We start from the raw sequence: 16,201 nt of genomic DNA on the forward strand, positions 1-16,201 counted from the left end.
TAATAAGAAGACAGATATTTTGTATGTATAATTGAAAAACTGAAACTGTGCAATCGATTTTAAAAACCAATTTTATCGATGACAGTATGAATTGACGTGACTGATGACTGCTGATAAGTGACAACTGACAAATGACAGTTCCATGTTGTTGCCTGTTGGCTGGATAAGTTATAACTCCTAACCTGAAATTTATTGAAAACTGAGTATATAAAATGGAGCTAAATGAAAGGATTCTCCACTACCTAGACCAACATGGTAGTGGTGATACGATTGAAATAGCTAGTGAATTCAATGAAGACCATCAGAAAGTTGTCGGTGCCATTAAAAGTTTGGAGACACTGGAGATGGTGACTGCGATAAAAGTTCAACATCTTAAATGGGAGTTGACTGAAGAAGGGCTGCACGTCGCCGACAACGGCAGCCATGAGGCTGTGATTTACAGTAGTATTCCTGATGGTGGGATGGCACAGGCTGAAATTATGAAGGTAATGATCGACTCAAATAACGGAAGGATGAATATGTACTTAATAGCGCTTATAAAAAAGTTTACATGTAAGGTGCATTCGGGTAAGATCGGATAAGGGGTAAGATCGTATAATGCAGAAATACCATTTTGATTTTGTGGACCTTATCATAATAGCTTTAGACGAGTCATTAGAATGAAGTCTGAACTTATCGTGCGAATGTCTGATCTTTCCACAATTCTTTTGAGATATTATCCCCTATTTTTAGGCTTACATGGAGAGAATTGAAATGAGAAAAGAAAATTTTGTGACTCTTCATAACCCATTGAAAAACTGTCCGAACAAAGCCTAATATGCACCTTACCACAGTTTGTAACCCTACTAAGTAATGCCTTTTTGATTGGTGCCTTCTCTCTCATCGTTGATTAATTAGTGTCATTTTGTTCTCCATTATTGCCTCATGCTCCTCTGGACAGTATTCTTAAGACTACTTGGTATTCACACTAAGTTATAAATGATGCAATCATCATCAACTCAACATAGTTACCACTTTGGTCATAGGAGAAAATTTTTAATTTTAATCTCAATATTTTTAGTAACAATTTGTTGCAACAGTCTATAATCCAGAATTGTAATATTATCAGAGTTTATCAGGCCCATTTCACAATATCACAATGTAAACATCTCACTTACATTTGTGGTTTGTGTAAATATTTTTATGTATTGGTTAACTTAAATAGACATTTAGGCTTGTTTGGATAACAGCTGTAATCTTAATGTTTATAAATGTAATATACATATAAATAAATAAATTTCACAATAGACAACAATATCTTGACTGTCCCTGTGGCAAAAATGAAAATCAAACAAAAATAAAAAAATCATAATTATTTATATAAAGATACTGTAATGGCTTATTGGTTATCACTATACACCGATACATACATATTAAATCCTTATATTAAAATATCTATTAACTTGTATGTTTACATTTTGTAATGGTTAAATGTAGGTATTCATTTATGTTCAATACAAGATACCTGTTAGAGATTTTGCACCCTAAACTTTCATACCAACCTCTAAATAGCATGAAAGTAATTGTTAATAGAATTTATTGTTTTTCAGACTGTACCAAATGCAAAAGTAGGATTCAGCAAAGCCATGTCAGCAGGGTGGATATACATAGACAAATCTGGAGGAGCACCCCTAGTAAAAAAAAAAGTTGAGTCCATCACAGACACTGTGCAAGAACACCTCATAGAAATACGCAAGGGCATAGACAACCTACCTCAAAACGTAAAGAATGATTACAAAAAACGAAAGCTGATGCAAGAGATCACCATCAAAGGATTCAAGCTCTCAAAGGGACCACAATTTGCAACAACAATTAAGAAGCTAGAGACTGAATTAACCACTGAAATGATGTTGTCTGGGTCTTGGAAGACATTGCAGTTCAAGCCATACAATTTCCAAGCTTTGGGTATGCATGTTATTAAATGTTTGGAAAAAAGTATACAGTTAAACAGGTAGACTGTCAAGTCAACTCTTCCTGACACTAATTTGAAACCACCTGAAATTGTATGTAATCCATCTATTATATTATGAATTGCAGGTCAACCACCAGAATGTGGTCATCTCCATCCACTGCTCAAAGTGCGTTCCGAATTCCGTGAAATCTTCCTTGAAATGGGCTTCACTGAGATGCCAACCAACCAGTACATCGAAAGCTCTTTCTGGAATTTCGACGCTCTGTTCCAACCACAGCAGCACCCAGCCAGGGACGCGCACGACACTTTCTTCATGTCCACACCAGCTAAGACAGAAAACTTCCCAATGGATTACTTGGAGAGAGTCAAAAAGGTTCATAGCGAAGGTGGCTATGGATCGCAGGTTCGTATTGAAAGTTATTATTACCAGTATAATAATAATATGTTTTTACTGATAGAGTAAAGGAAATACATAACCCCCATAATAATAATTATTGCAGGGCTACAGGTATAAATGGAAGATTGAGGAGGCACAGAAGAACCTGCTGCGGACCCACACCACGGCCGTGAGCGCGCGCATGCTGTACCGACTCGCGCAGCAGGACCAGTTCACTCCGCAGAAGTACTTCAGCATTGACAAGGTAAACTAATATTGTATTTCTTTTTTTCATTCTGACCTGGCTAAATAACTCCAAGTAAGTGGGGTGGGATTCAGATAGATTGTCGTTTTACGAGAAATGATTATCCCGTGTTAGTTGACACAATTGCTTGGTGATAACCAGAGCCTCTGTGGCTGATCTTGAAATGCAAAACAATGGGCCACTATGACGGTTTTACGCATTTTGTACTGTTGTCGCTAACAGAGTGGGTGCAAATATCTTACCACGAAAGCAAATCCCTAAAATAATTGCTGCAAAATAAAAATGTTACATTTGTACACTCATTTGGAATAAAAAAATCATACCATCAACAACACTCAGTTTTAAATTGTAATAATAAGAACTTGGGGTGCTAATGGCTGTTTTTGCACGAAAAAGTTTGTACATGCTGAAAAGGCGTGACCAACAATCATGAAAAAAATATTGATATTACTAGATAATTGGAAATATAATGTAGTCTTTTCAATATAAACGCCGTCCCCAGGTGTTCCGTAACGAGACCCTGGACGCGACGCACCTGGCGGAGTTCCACCAGGTGGAGGGCGTGGTGGCGGAGCGCGGGCTCGGGCTGGCCGACCTCATCAGCGTACTCGACGCGTTCTTCAAGCGCCTCGGCTTCGACAAGATCCAGTTCAAACCCGCCTATAACCCCTACACCGAGCCTAGCATGGAGATATTCGCTTTTCACACTGGTGGGTTAATGTGACGCTTTAGCTGTTTTTGGTACCATGCATTTATTATAAAGCATCATGCTCACGACTCGTGCCTCTATCTACACTGTACGATAATCACATGAAAAAAAATCTGCCCCAAACTTTTAAAATATATTTTTTCTCTTTTAAATCCCTAATCTTTTTACAGGTCTGGACAAATGGATAGAGATTGGCAACTCAGGAGTGTTCCGGCCTGAGATGCTTCTCCCCATGGGCTTGCCTGAAGACGTCAATGTCATTGCTTGGGGTCTGTCGTTAGAACGGCCCACTATGATCAAATACCATCTTAATAATATCAGGGACCTCGTGGGACCCAAAGTGGACCTACGAATGGTCCAAGAAAGTCGTATCTGCAGACTGGATAAATAAATAATTGTAAATATATTATTGAAAATTTTTAGTTCTTTTTATTTTTTAAGATGTGTGCACACTGACCTAGCAGAATGCGTTAGATTTGCATTATTATTACAGGTTTCAGCATTGAAAAAAATATCTGGCATAAAACTGCATATTATGTTTAATTTTCATAAGAATTATAAAAAAAAGACACCAAGTTAATAACCAGCCAAGTTAGAATGGTGGACAGAAATCAAAGTCCTTTTTGATCAAAGAGAAGGCCGTCCCAAACAGCAATAGTCAAAGAATTATTTTTTAGCCTAAATAATTAGTATGCAATAAAAAAAAAACGCACTCTCAGCGAACTTTATGAACTAGGTTTACATAAAAACTTTTTACTCCAGTATCAAAACCTTAATAAATGCATAATTTTGGCCACGAATAAAAAAATGTTACGTAATAACGTCATTTGAAAAATCCGTTTAACTTGATAAAAGATGTCCTTAGCATTATGTAGAAATATACTAAGCCTTTCGGCCAAAACTCCGCTGCAAATATCTGTGAGACATTATGATATCCCGGAGCACCTCCAGAAAGTGGCTTCGGACCCGAATCCGAGTTTCTACAGGATGGTGGAATACTTCTACCACAACGCGGTGAAAGTGTGCGAGGCGAGTCTACTGGAGTACCTGCAGAAACACACGCATTTGTCTGATAAGAAACGTCGACAGAGAGTTACTGGTATTTTAAAAGTAAGTAAGAAGTCAGTCGGTGGAATATATGTATGGCGTGCGTGGTTTTATCACCGCTCTGAAGTCCTGGGTTGCAATCCCGAGTCAGGTAGTGATATTAGGTTTTTTGTTACTATCAGCCCGGAGACTCGAATTCGTACCCGAAGTAGCGATAGGATTGCTTGCTTCATATCATGGCCCTATAGTTCCGCCAGAACACATTTATCGAAAATTGGGTGCCTTAGTTGTATTCTTTCTTGTGCCTTCAAGTAGAAAGCCATGATGTGTTTGTTTTGTTTTTAATCCATCGGTTGTACGTTAAACCAGATAGAAATAAAATTGTTGCACATTTGTGATTATTTCCATACTTACAAAAAAATTAGGTTACCTAACGTCTCTCTTCAGTTAAATACTTTGTTTTGAGGTAATGGGATCCTGCAACAGCTCCCTCCAGTTTGAGTTTCCTTTGCAAAGAAAAAATGGAGACTATGAAATAGTACAGGGTTACCGCTCACAGCACAGTGTGCATCGACTGCCCTGTAAAGGAGGTAAGCAGCACCGCATACTTCTAGATTTGGAATCATCAAAGTAGGTATTTTTGATTTATTATAATTAGTCATGCTGTTCATTTAAACTGCCTACTGCGTTGTTTATGTATTAAGTCAGTAAAGCGCTGTAGGAACTTGAATTTCGAGGAAACTGCATTACTTACTATAAATTGCTAACTAAGAAAATAGCCTCTAACTTATTAATATACGTACGGTTAGGCCTTTAGATACGTACATCATATTTTAACTAATGGCTATCGTCGGTACGTTGTGGTGTACATTACAAGCGCGTTCATTCCAGGTATACGGTTCTCTGATGAAGTGAACATGGAGGAAGTGAAGGCTCTAGCCGCCTTGATGACGTACAAGTGCGCTTGTTCCAGTATTCCGTTCGGAGGATCCAAAGGAGGTTAACATTGAATACAATAGTGAATAGACCACTGGCACAGTCAAATATACCATGTTCTAGGCTTCAGTATTATCTACCTATGCAATATAAATTCGAACTAATTATTTCCTACTATTCTACATTGAAGTTTTCTCCTTTTATGTTGCTAAACGAAATTCTTGACGCTATAGCAATCACTGGTTTATCCTTCGATACAATGGCTAAGCAGACTGTAAGAAGGAAACAGAAGAACATAACATTATAATCGTCATATCACATGTTTTCAGGTGTTGCGATAAACCCAAAGAAATACACGATAGCTGAGCTGCAAAGAATCACGAGACGGTACACTTTGGAACTGGCTAAGAAAAATTATATAGGTAAGTAGACATTCTCTATGATACTAAGTTTATAGTAGTCTATTGAGAGACAAACTATTCTCAATATAATTAACGACACAGCTACCAAAACTACAAATCGCAACTTTACCGGAACTAATATGGAGGTTTTTTTACTTTTGGAATTGTGGGTATTTATTTATAAGCACTCCACTGCCAATCTAATAATTGAAAAATGATGATCCATTCCAATTTGATTATTTTCGTTGATCCAGGTGCCGGCATCGATGTTCCGGCTCCGGATATGAACACGTCAGGCCGGGAGATGTCTTGGATCGTCGACACCTACATTAAGACATTAGGTGAGTACCAGAATATGAATCCCTCCGAGCCGAATGTCGGCCATGGAGGCCAATATTAAGGTAGATCAGCCAAGGACGCAGAAGATATTATAGTGCACCAGTGTGAGCGCAATACACATGTGCACTCTCTGTTTCTTCTCTCTCATAGTCCAGTGAGAGGATAATCTTATATGACCGGAGAGAAATCAGCACAGGACCAACGGCTTTATGTGCTTTCTGAGGCCTGGGGGTATCACACCTCAAACTTCCGGACTGGGAGCAACTGCAACTGAATATTTTTTAAGAGGGAAAAACCCAGTCACAATTATTTTTGGCTCGGCCTGGGATTCGAACTCATGACCTCATCACGGTAGTAGTACTCGCACCGCGTACTCATTATACATACGTCACCGAAGCAGTCAAGGTAACTACTTACCTACATTCTTCAGTACCTACGAGTTATTCTTTCAGTGGCTTCTGTTGGTAAGACTAACTAACTATACCAGATAATGAAATTAGTACCTACTTTTCTCCTCCTTGTTTTACACCATGGGCAGAACCTACACCTTAATTACAGTGAACTGCAAAATTAAAATTGACTAGAATTTTGGCAAAAATATCCACTGTTGCTAATTTGTAGGTTACCACGATATCAATGCGGCTGCGTGCGTGACCGGCAAGCCGATCAACGGCGGCGGCATCCACGGCCGCGTCGAGGCCACCGGCCGCGGCGTCTTCATGACCATCAGCACCTTCATGCACGACGAATACTGGATGAAGGAGATCGGCATCGAGCCAGGGTTCAAGGTCAGTTCCATCAAGGCTGTAGATGGGGGGTCTTAGAAGCCACTCGATAACCGTGAAGAAATACTACTTAGAATTACTGTTGCTATGAGATATGGTAGCTAAACGAATGGCAGCTAAACAATTATGTACCTTCTTTAATCCAAACATGATCATACGAACGTAAAGTTTTCATATTTCTGTGTTGTGAGAGACATATAGGCCAGGAATATCTCGTCATTCAATGCCAGAAACAAAAGCTTTATCTTCTAGAACAAGACGGCTATAATCCAAGGATACGGCAACGTGGGGAGCTACGCCGCCGTGTATCTTCAACAGCACGGTGTGAAGGTCATCGGTGTTCAGGAGGTGGACTGCAACCTGCACAACCCTGAAGGGATCAATACCACGGTATCAAAAAATATTCAGACTAATAACTCATTTATTTCTTGGCGTAAGAAGTAGCAGCAGCAAGCACTGATCTTGGACTAACCAGTGTGAATCTGGTAAAAGACCATCACAAAATATCTGAATGATAATCACTGTGCAAGGAAATATTTGATATTCGCCACGATAGCGACCACCGTACACAAGGTGTTAAAACCCGCCATAGTGGCCGTCGTTAGTGCGTCCGTTCCGGGAGCAGCCTGTGTATATACGGTTCCAACAGGCCGCCATAGATAATTATGTCGATTGCCAAGGGGTAATCATCTCTCATCAGTCGACATCCTATTGGACCCCACTCCACATACCATTAGGTGCGGTGGGTTCACTATGCGGTACTACTATATAAAAAGAAAAACAATCTAAGGCACAGCTAAATCTTCTTAGTATTTTCTATAACGATTTCTTCTACAACGTTCTTCTCGTTGCCACAGGAGTTACAGCAGTACAAAGCGAAAAACAAGGGTTCCGTAAAGGGATTCTCGGGCGCCAAAGAGATGGGCCCCGAGCTCCTGTTCGAGAAGTGCGACATACTGGTGGTGGCTGCTATGGAGAAGACCGTCAACACAGAAGTAGCTTCCAAACTCAATTGTAAAGTAGGCACAGAAATACTTGGTTTTTGTAGTCTGTAATGAGGATGGAAGAAAGGCTAAAGTGGTAGACCCATATATTGACATATTTGTTTATAGTATAAATGAAACTAACACGACCTAAAGAAAACCGACGTTGAGTGACAGTCTGCTATTTCATTTGTATGGCGAAATTTGTGAGTGACATTTCCAGAAGCCCAAATAGCTCACTCCGTTTCCTATTCTTTTTTCCATTTCAATAAGGCCGGGTACATTGGTCTACATTACTTTTAGTGGGTATACTAGAGATTTTTGGATAATCATTTTCACTTATCATGAAATTATCTTCTGAGATGCGTATCCATCTCCTGTAAAAATACATATGCTTATTAGGTGATAGGCGAAGGCGCGAACGGTCCCACCACCCCGGCAGCCGACGCGATCCTGCGCGACAAGAAGATCCTCGTGCTGCCGGACCTGCTCGCCAACGCGGGCGGCGTCACCGTCTCCTACTTCGAGTACCTGAAGAACATCAACCACGTCAGCTTCGGGAAGCTCAGCATCAAGTTCTGGCGGGACTCTAATACTGCGCTGTTGGGTGAGACTGATTAAGATTGTATCCATACCCAATATATCTAATAATGTAACAATAAACTGGATAGTAGGCTCCTCGTATGCGGTTCTATCTAAACATCACCGAAGTTATTTCTTTCCGTCAGTAGCCGTGAATATACCTGAATTCTTCAGGATGACCAGCTTAGTATAATTTTATTACATGTAAATTTTTGTCATTTATCGTTCTCGCTAGCATTGTTACAGCTTTAGTCGGTAAACGTACCATTAGTGGAGCAATGTGTGCGTATTGCTATAAAATATTTCGTCACAGACTCCGTGGAGCAGTCTCTGAAGGCGGCCAAGGTGGACGCGAAGATCGAGCCGTCGCCGGTGTTCCAGACGATGATGTCTGGCGCCAGCGAGATTCACATCGTCAACTCGGGGCTCGAGTACTCTATGGCCAACGCTTGTCAGGTAACCAGCAGCTACATCGTCCAGTTACGTATTAAGGCCATCTTTTTATGTGAATGGAGCGTATGGACCGTGTAATTACTGATTACTAGAAGTTCTAATGTCGGCTTAGATCATCTAAAACTCATGCGACATATGCCCATTAGCGCGAAAAATTGTGTCACTCTGTGTCACTACTTCCTTGAAAGTACAATACGAATAGTATACCGTATTGTGCCCAGATTAATGCACAAATAAATAAATCTTTAAGGCGATACCTCAAGGTCCATTTTCATACATTTTGTTTCGGCTTTAATCTGGGTAACTAAACAAGTATTGGCAAGTAAAGAATTTAAATTCACGTCTAGTTAGTGATTAGTTCTCGCAGTTGAAAGAAAAATGTAAAAATAATTAATAATCATGGATATTTCTGCCTTTAAAATTTCGTCATATTAAATTTGAATTTGAATTGAATTTGAATTCCAATACTTGTTTAGTTACCCAGATTAAAGCCGAAAAAAAATGTATGAAAATGGACCTTGAGGTATCGCCTTAACGCTTCTCAGTTTCACGCACAGTAATATAATTCTGTAAACTTGGGGGTGATCTTATAACTTTGACAGATAGATAGGATTTGACTAGCCCCGTTCTTTATATATTTTTTTAGAATATAGCAGAATAAAAAAATGATTTGCAACTATTACCTGGTAGTATACCTGAGGTTTTTTATTGTGTTCAGGCTTTCTTTCTCACCATATTGTTGAAAAATTAAAAGAATATCATAAAACAATTTAGGAAAATGTCTTTTCGTTAATCTTAATTCTTCGATGTAACTGGAAACTAATAAATATTTTTAATCCCACAGAACGTGATGCGCTCAGCTAAAATGCACAACCTGGGACTTGACCTGCGCACCGCCGCGTACATTACAGCTATAGAGAAGATTTTCGTCACATACGATGAAATGGGCTTGGCGTTATAAACTGTCCTCAGTTAACTGTCCAAGACCAACCGAATTGGGTTAGGGTTTATTGAAGAAAACTAATTGGATTGGTTGCAGCTGCAGCTGTGGCTGTGCTAAATAAAAATTGCCATACAGAAAATTCCAAAATTTTGTAGCATATTATATGAGTATTATCTTTGTATCAAATTTACCAATTTGATTTTGTATTGGCATGACAAAAGAATTACTTTAAGATCTGATGGTAAGCTGTAGTTCAAACGCCATGTTGAACACAGCCGGAGCATGAGCGCTTCGAACATTTTAGACCCTTTTCTGTCCATTTTTTTAGGTCTACTGGCAAACGTTAAATGTTCAAGTTGTTCTCCTTCTCTTCTCTTCTGACTCCAGCCGATTTTAATAAACGATCCCAAACTTGACCTCCGTTCGATAAACCTATCAAAATCATTCATTTGTAAAGCATGTCAAAAAACCTCACCTGATTGGTTCTTTTTCTCTATCTATCGAGGAAGAGCGATTGGTGTAGTTTATTGAAATCGGTGGTACATGCATTGTGTCTACGTCATCACTTGAGCCCTAGAAATCCTCCATGGGACCTCGCCTTGACCACGCTGACCGTATCCAGTAGAAGGCGTAAGAACTTCAGCACTGATTTAAAAGGTGGCTAATTCATACCATGCCAGATTTTTCACAATATTTACAGAGGTTGCTATTTGCTATTCCACCGTCTAAACTACACCCCACAAATATTCTTTATGTATATACAATGGTTGTTTGATTGTACTAATATTTTTATGTGAATATTATGTATTATGTCCATGTACGAATCACCAGAAAATGGACTAAGACCTTGGTCAGTTCTGTAATTTTTACATTTGTTACTTTTATGTGTTTACTGTTTGTCATAAATATAAAGTGCATTATGTTATTTATTGTTTATTTTACCTAAAATAACATAATCAACATCACTGTCTGTGTAGTACTTTTATGACGAAAATGAAATATTGAGCTACAAATTGCCCTGTATGCTTTAGGCTACATATTGTGCCAAGGAGAAAGGACTTACGCTGGGTAAAGCTATGGCCTGCGAACATAATCTAGTAATTAATTTATAGCCAGTGTAACTACTGGACATATAAAAATACATCTCATGTCTCTGAGTGACGAGCGCAGTGGAATACCAAACAAGACTTCGTAATTTAAGGTGTTGGATATTGTTTCTACTGTTTATGGGAGTCTGTATCGTTTACCATTAGCCGAACGGCAAGCTCGTCTCGTCATTCAAAGCGATAAAGAAAAAATCATTCCAGTATTAAAACTGAAATTACTAATAAAGTGTACTAATAATGTAAGACATACGAGCTATATCTGTTTTGTCGGAATCACACATATCATGCGCTGGTCACATTACAAAAATAGACTTCCAAATGGATTTCTATACCTTAGTATTTTCAATGACCATTTTTATATTCTCCTAGAGCTGATAGCCTGACGCGAGTCTGGTTATTCACCTACACCGGTCTTTCTGATGAACGCTTTGAGTTAAGGTTTAGATGCTCCAACCCTTACTTTAAGCGAATACAGTATGGTACAAAGTTACAATCCGCGTCTGTCTATTTTTCCAGTAACTAAGATAATGTACCCACTACAAAACTGTAGTCCAAGTATCCTAGAGAAAAGACAAATGGCATAATATATCTAAATAACCAGTCATTTGAACAAAATCCTTTATTTCAATGTATAATATTCAAATAATAAATAATTGACATAAACAAATCTTTCTGAACTAAATTCTGCATCAGAACAATCAACGCATTAGTTACCGAATACTAGCTGGATGTCTGCTAGGATGTCTGGACAGTTAATACTACTAGAATATCAGTACAACAGCAAGTGCTATGATGCAATAAACCAAATTCCTAAATGTGACAGAAAGAGTGGCTTTGTAATAAAAAAGTATATATTAATTGATCAATGACCAGTAGCGGCCCACACAACACGAACAACACGAAGCCCCAGACGAAAGATAAAAAGAAACGACGCAAAGCCCCGGACGCGACAAAAATAGATCCCCGGTTTTAACAGTTTCGTCGATTGTAGAGGTGTTCAGCGTTACCGATCTCAACAAAGCCCGCTTCTATATACCACTGACCACGGGCAAACTAAAGGCTAGAAGGAAAAGCAGAGATATATAATAGAATTTAATAAAAACACAACTTCCATTTGCTCGGATCGCCACATATAACCGCCCAAGAGTGTAAAAAGCATTGCAGTAAATAGTAACTGACCAGCTCAACTATTTGGCATTGTGTAAACAATACTATAATAGTCTTAGAGGAAGAATATCACCTGAACTAAAACCATCAATATATGGGCAGTGGACAAAACTACATATATAAAAAACTTTTACCAACTTCATAATGGAGAAAATTCTCAGTCCAATTGACTTATTTTTAATAATGCCTTAGGACTTTTAAACACAAAAAATACAATAGGCAATTGCAAGTCGATATTTATATATTTTTTATTTCCTGTATATATGACAAATTGATATCACTATAATACCCACAATAATAAATACTATAAATTTATTTCCAATCATACAAAATTCTCACTCTATATCCTAGCATTCTGCTTATTATTCTTGTACCACGTGACCGACTCTTGTATGGCCGTCTCTAGTGGTGTGAACTGGAACTCCTTGTTCAGCGACCTGAGCTTGTTGTTGGACGCAGTCTTCTTGAACTGTCCGTCGGGCTTGGTGGTGTCGTACACAATCTGTCCCTGGTACCCGTGCGCTTTCTTTATTAACTCTGCCACTTGTCCGATCGATACCTCGTCTTTTTCGTCAACTGGAAGAAAAATATTACTTAATGTAAGAATTGCGCTTTATTCATGCGAAGCTCATACCTAGTTTTATTTAATAGGGTTGACCACTTAAAATATATTATATTAAGATTGTTAGCACCAAGCTGACACCACGCAAAGAGAACAGCCTAGTACTGGAATCATCAGCAATTCTACTAGCAATACAAATTATGTCAATATTTGTAAAAGATGTTTCTTAGAATTGAATGCCTACACTGCTAAATAAAACCTAACTGCAGAAAAAGGAGCCCTCAACAGTAACAGCAACACACACAGATAGATTATGCTTTGGATTAGCAGTCTATCCTGAAAATATTTACACTGGGTCTTTCATTTGGATAAAAACTTTCATGTGTACAGAGTGGTACTCAAATCATTATAAATATGATGTTACCTGATAACACAATGGGTTCGACGCTCTCGTAGTTCCGTAACACCCATATGAACAGACGCGCTAGGTCCAGCGAATAGATGAACTGTCGCAACGGCTTGCCTGTTCCCATCACTGTGAATGTTGGATCTCCTGCAATGTGGTAATGTGCGTTTAGCATACATACAGTCTTAAAGTTCATTTATTAATTTATTAATTCTGAGTAAAAAGGTTACCTATACACCATTATACTCTTGTCTTTTTTAATTATGAAAGCTTTGGGATTAAAAATGTAATTTCAATTGCTCCTTTGCAATATATTCAAACAGTATTTTACACTTGAGTTTGGTTTTTATTTAATTTGCTGCCATATAAAATTAACAAAATATAAAAGATCACTTAATCTAGGCGGGCTTTTAGAAACTTTTATACCTTTCAGCATAGCATCGTCCATTCGTCTAATAATTGCAGGGATGACGTGGCTGGTCTCCAGGCTGTAGTTGTCGTACGGACCAAACACATTACAGGGTATCACTGATGTGAACATTCTCCCGTGGGACTCATGGTAGCCTCTGGAATATGGGTTAAAGGCTTCACAATATACAATTATTACATATCAATGGTTGAAACTCATGAGAAATTGGCAAAAGGATTTTATTTAACTATGTTCAAAAGATATAGATAGATTCGGTACTTACAAAAAGAATAACTGAATAGAGAAAAAAATGATCTACTTATTTAGTCTTTCCACCTCTGGTATACATTTTTTATAGTCTATTGAAGCATTCTATAAGACCAAGGTTCCGTCTTCGTCGCCGAGGACCTCGCCGCATTTGTCGTCTACCTGACCTTTATAATAATTCCGGCCCACGTGGTGATGAATACGGTAATGCTAAGATTATTAGTTTGCTACACTACATGCATCCATTATTGTTGATGACTTATCCTCTTCCAGAGACCATCCTGAGCCAAAGTTCGTAATCCATTAGAGGGTTACCCTCAGCAAGGGTTGCGATCCCTTAAAGGTCTTTCCCAAAAGACTGGTGTGTTTGACCCTTATCAGGCTAACAAATTGATGTGTTAAATAAAATTTAAGCAGGCTGCTGGCTAGTAAATAGTCATAAAACTCACTTATTTAATATGTCTATCATTCTCTTAGCATAACTGTATCCAAAGTTAGAGTTGTGTGGTGGTCCATTGTGCACCATCGTCTCGTCTATTGGATAAGTTGTTTTATCTGGGAAAATGCATGTTGATAGACAGGAAACTACTTTCTTCACATTGTTTTTGTGACTTGCGTAAAGTACATTCTCATTTATGGCCATGTTGTCTCTCTGTAAAATGTTGAGATATTTTATTACTATTAAATTGTTTGTAAGTTATATGTTATAAATTATTTTCTTATGCCTTTCATTAAAAGATTGATAGATTTTGTATATCTAGGTATGTAAAAGTTAATGGGCGCCGGGAGGGGGATGCAAGTAGGTGCATGTGCACCCCCTGCCCAAAAATAATTAAAAAAAAACACAATTCTCTGAATAAATCTGCAACACTGGGCTAGTGCCCAGTGTTGCAGATTAGTTCAGTTCATACTCGATAGTTTGAGCATAGAGGTTATTTTTATGATAAAGCATTTTCAAGAAACCCACAGGATTTGAATATGAAAAAAAAACTTGATATTATGTAGTTTAATGCATAGGTGCAAATGTACCCTCCCCCCCCCCCCCAAAGTACTGTTGATATATTGCTGTTGGTACACTTACAAAGAACTCCAAGTTATGTCTCATGTTGTGGAACAGACCACCGACCATAGCAGCTAAGTGTATGACATGTGTTGGTTTGTGTTTCTCAAACAATGCCTCTGTTTGCTCTTTATCCCTGAAAATTTTAAAAGTTTTCTGACATTTGAACATCTACTGATGTAATGTCTATTTGGCCTCCTACTATAAAACACATAGTTGCTATATACCAATATTTGTAGTAAATATGTTCATATTTTATTATCATAGAAAAAATTAGAGATAGGAGCATTAATTAGAAAATATCTTTTATTTTATTATAGATTATCAAAAACACTACTTATCAGTATAGTCAAAGAAAACCCATTAAGTGCAAATTTATGTTGTATTTGTACACTCACTTATCAACAAATTTACGCGGCTGATAACTCACCGAAGGTCGGCATCCTTGGAACCGCAAAATATCCATGTTTCCTGTAACGAATGGATGCTTCCTTTGTTTTGTTCTTCCTCTACTGCTGTTGTTATTGCTTTTCCTACTAAACCCGATCCACCAGTAACTAATATCACCCGTTTCTCGTCGCCCATCTGTAAATTTAAAATTAAATTTACACTTATGAAAGTTAAAAATTATCCCTTTATAGTTATATCGCTATAAAAAATACTAACGTTGGTGCTTATTATAAGAATCTACAAATTAGAAGATGAATTAATTTTTAAATATGTATACTTTTAGTGAAATAACTGTGATTATGTGGCAAAACAAGCAGACTGATAATTTTTTAAGAAACTGTGATAAAAACTTCGACAACATTCGACAACACAAGATATCAGCTGTCACTGCTGTCAATTGCTGTCAAATCAAAACAGGTGTCTATGGGTAATATTTTTCAAATAAGATTGAAATTTAAAATCATCTAGACCGCTACAAAGGACGTAATAATTTTCTATCTTATACTATATACAACGCAAAGAAAAAGGAAAGTAGAAGTAAATATTTGTTAGTAAATTAAATTATTGTACACAATGGCTTCGAACCACATTATCTACTGTAATGTCAGTGATTATTACAATTACAATATGTATTACAAGATACAATTAAGTTAAATTTAGAGTAGATTAAAAACAAGCTCCATTAAGAAATACTGTATTCAATATAAATTTTATCTTTTTCAAGTTAAAAAATTGAATTAAAAAATGGCAATGTAGAACAAGTATCCATGGTTATGAATCGAATTTTATTGTCAGCAGATTTATAACAAATTTATCAATAATCTCATGCACTTATTGAAATATTATTATAAATATACTGCCAAAGACTGTATTATATAGGAAATAATGCTCTCCTTTCATTATGTCTTTTATTGGATTCATTGAGATAACTAAAAGGGTGACATGGCAACTTGAAAAATAAACTGTCAATTGATTTTCTGTTAGTCGCTGACACTAAATTGATC

General features: G+C 37.6%; 3 protein-coding genes across 3 annotated transcripts; 2 read left to right on the forward strand and 1 right to left on the reverse strand.

The window, feature by feature from the left end:
- The first annotated feature begins 113 nt into the window (after positions 1-113).
- On the forward strand, positions 114-3,720 carry LOC115448119 (phenylalanine--tRNA ligase alpha subunit). The gene is made up of 6 exons (XM_030175435.2): positions 114-485; positions 1,590-1,944; positions 2,077-2,354; positions 2,452-2,592; positions 3,095-3,302; positions 3,472-3,720. Exons 1-6 carry the CDS (start codon positions 213-215, stop codon positions 3,690-3,692), a joined length of 1,476 nt encoding a protein of 491 aa, XP_030031295.2. The 5' UTR covers positions 114-212; the 3' UTR covers positions 3,693-3,720.
- A 342-nt stretch (positions 3,721-4,062) lies between these two features.
- Positions 4,063-10,695, forward strand: LOC115448121 (glutamate dehydrogenase, mitochondrial-like). The gene is made up of 11 exons (XM_030175437.2): positions 4,063-4,411; positions 4,815-4,938; positions 5,240-5,347; positions 5,614-5,706; positions 5,940-6,026; positions 6,646-6,812; positions 7,062-7,199; positions 7,667-7,828; positions 8,195-8,399; positions 8,688-8,830; positions 9,672-10,695. Exons 1-11 carry the CDS (start codon positions 4,157-4,159, stop codon positions 9,786-9,788), a joined length of 1,599 nt encoding a protein of 532 aa, XP_030031297.2. The 5' UTR covers positions 4,063-4,156; the 3' UTR covers positions 9,789-10,695.
- Positions 10,696-11,477: 782 nt separating this feature from the next.
- Positions 11,478-15,598, reverse strand: LOC115448122 (GDP-L-fucose synthase). The gene is made up of 7 exons (XM_030175438.2): positions 15,414-15,598; positions 15,178-15,332; positions 14,769-14,883; positions 14,137-14,339; positions 13,438-13,577; positions 13,030-13,158; positions 11,478-12,619 (listed from the first exon to the last, which is right to left on the reverse strand). The coding sequence occupies exons 2-7, from the start codon at positions 15,330-15,332 to the stop codon at positions 12,384-12,386; spliced, it is 978 nt and encodes a 325-aa protein (XP_030031298.2). The 5' UTR covers positions 15,414-15,598; the 3' UTR covers positions 11,478-12,383.
- Positions 15,599-16,201: the final 603 nt, after the last annotated feature.

Source organism: Manduca sexta, chromosome 21 (assembly GCF_014839805.1).
Source record: "Manduca sexta isolate Smith_Timp_Sample1 chromosome 21, JHU_Msex_v1.0, whole genome shotgun sequence".
In the NCBI taxonomy this organism is placed as follows: Eukaryota; Metazoa; Arthropoda; class Insecta; order Lepidoptera; family Sphingidae; genus Manduca; species Manduca sexta.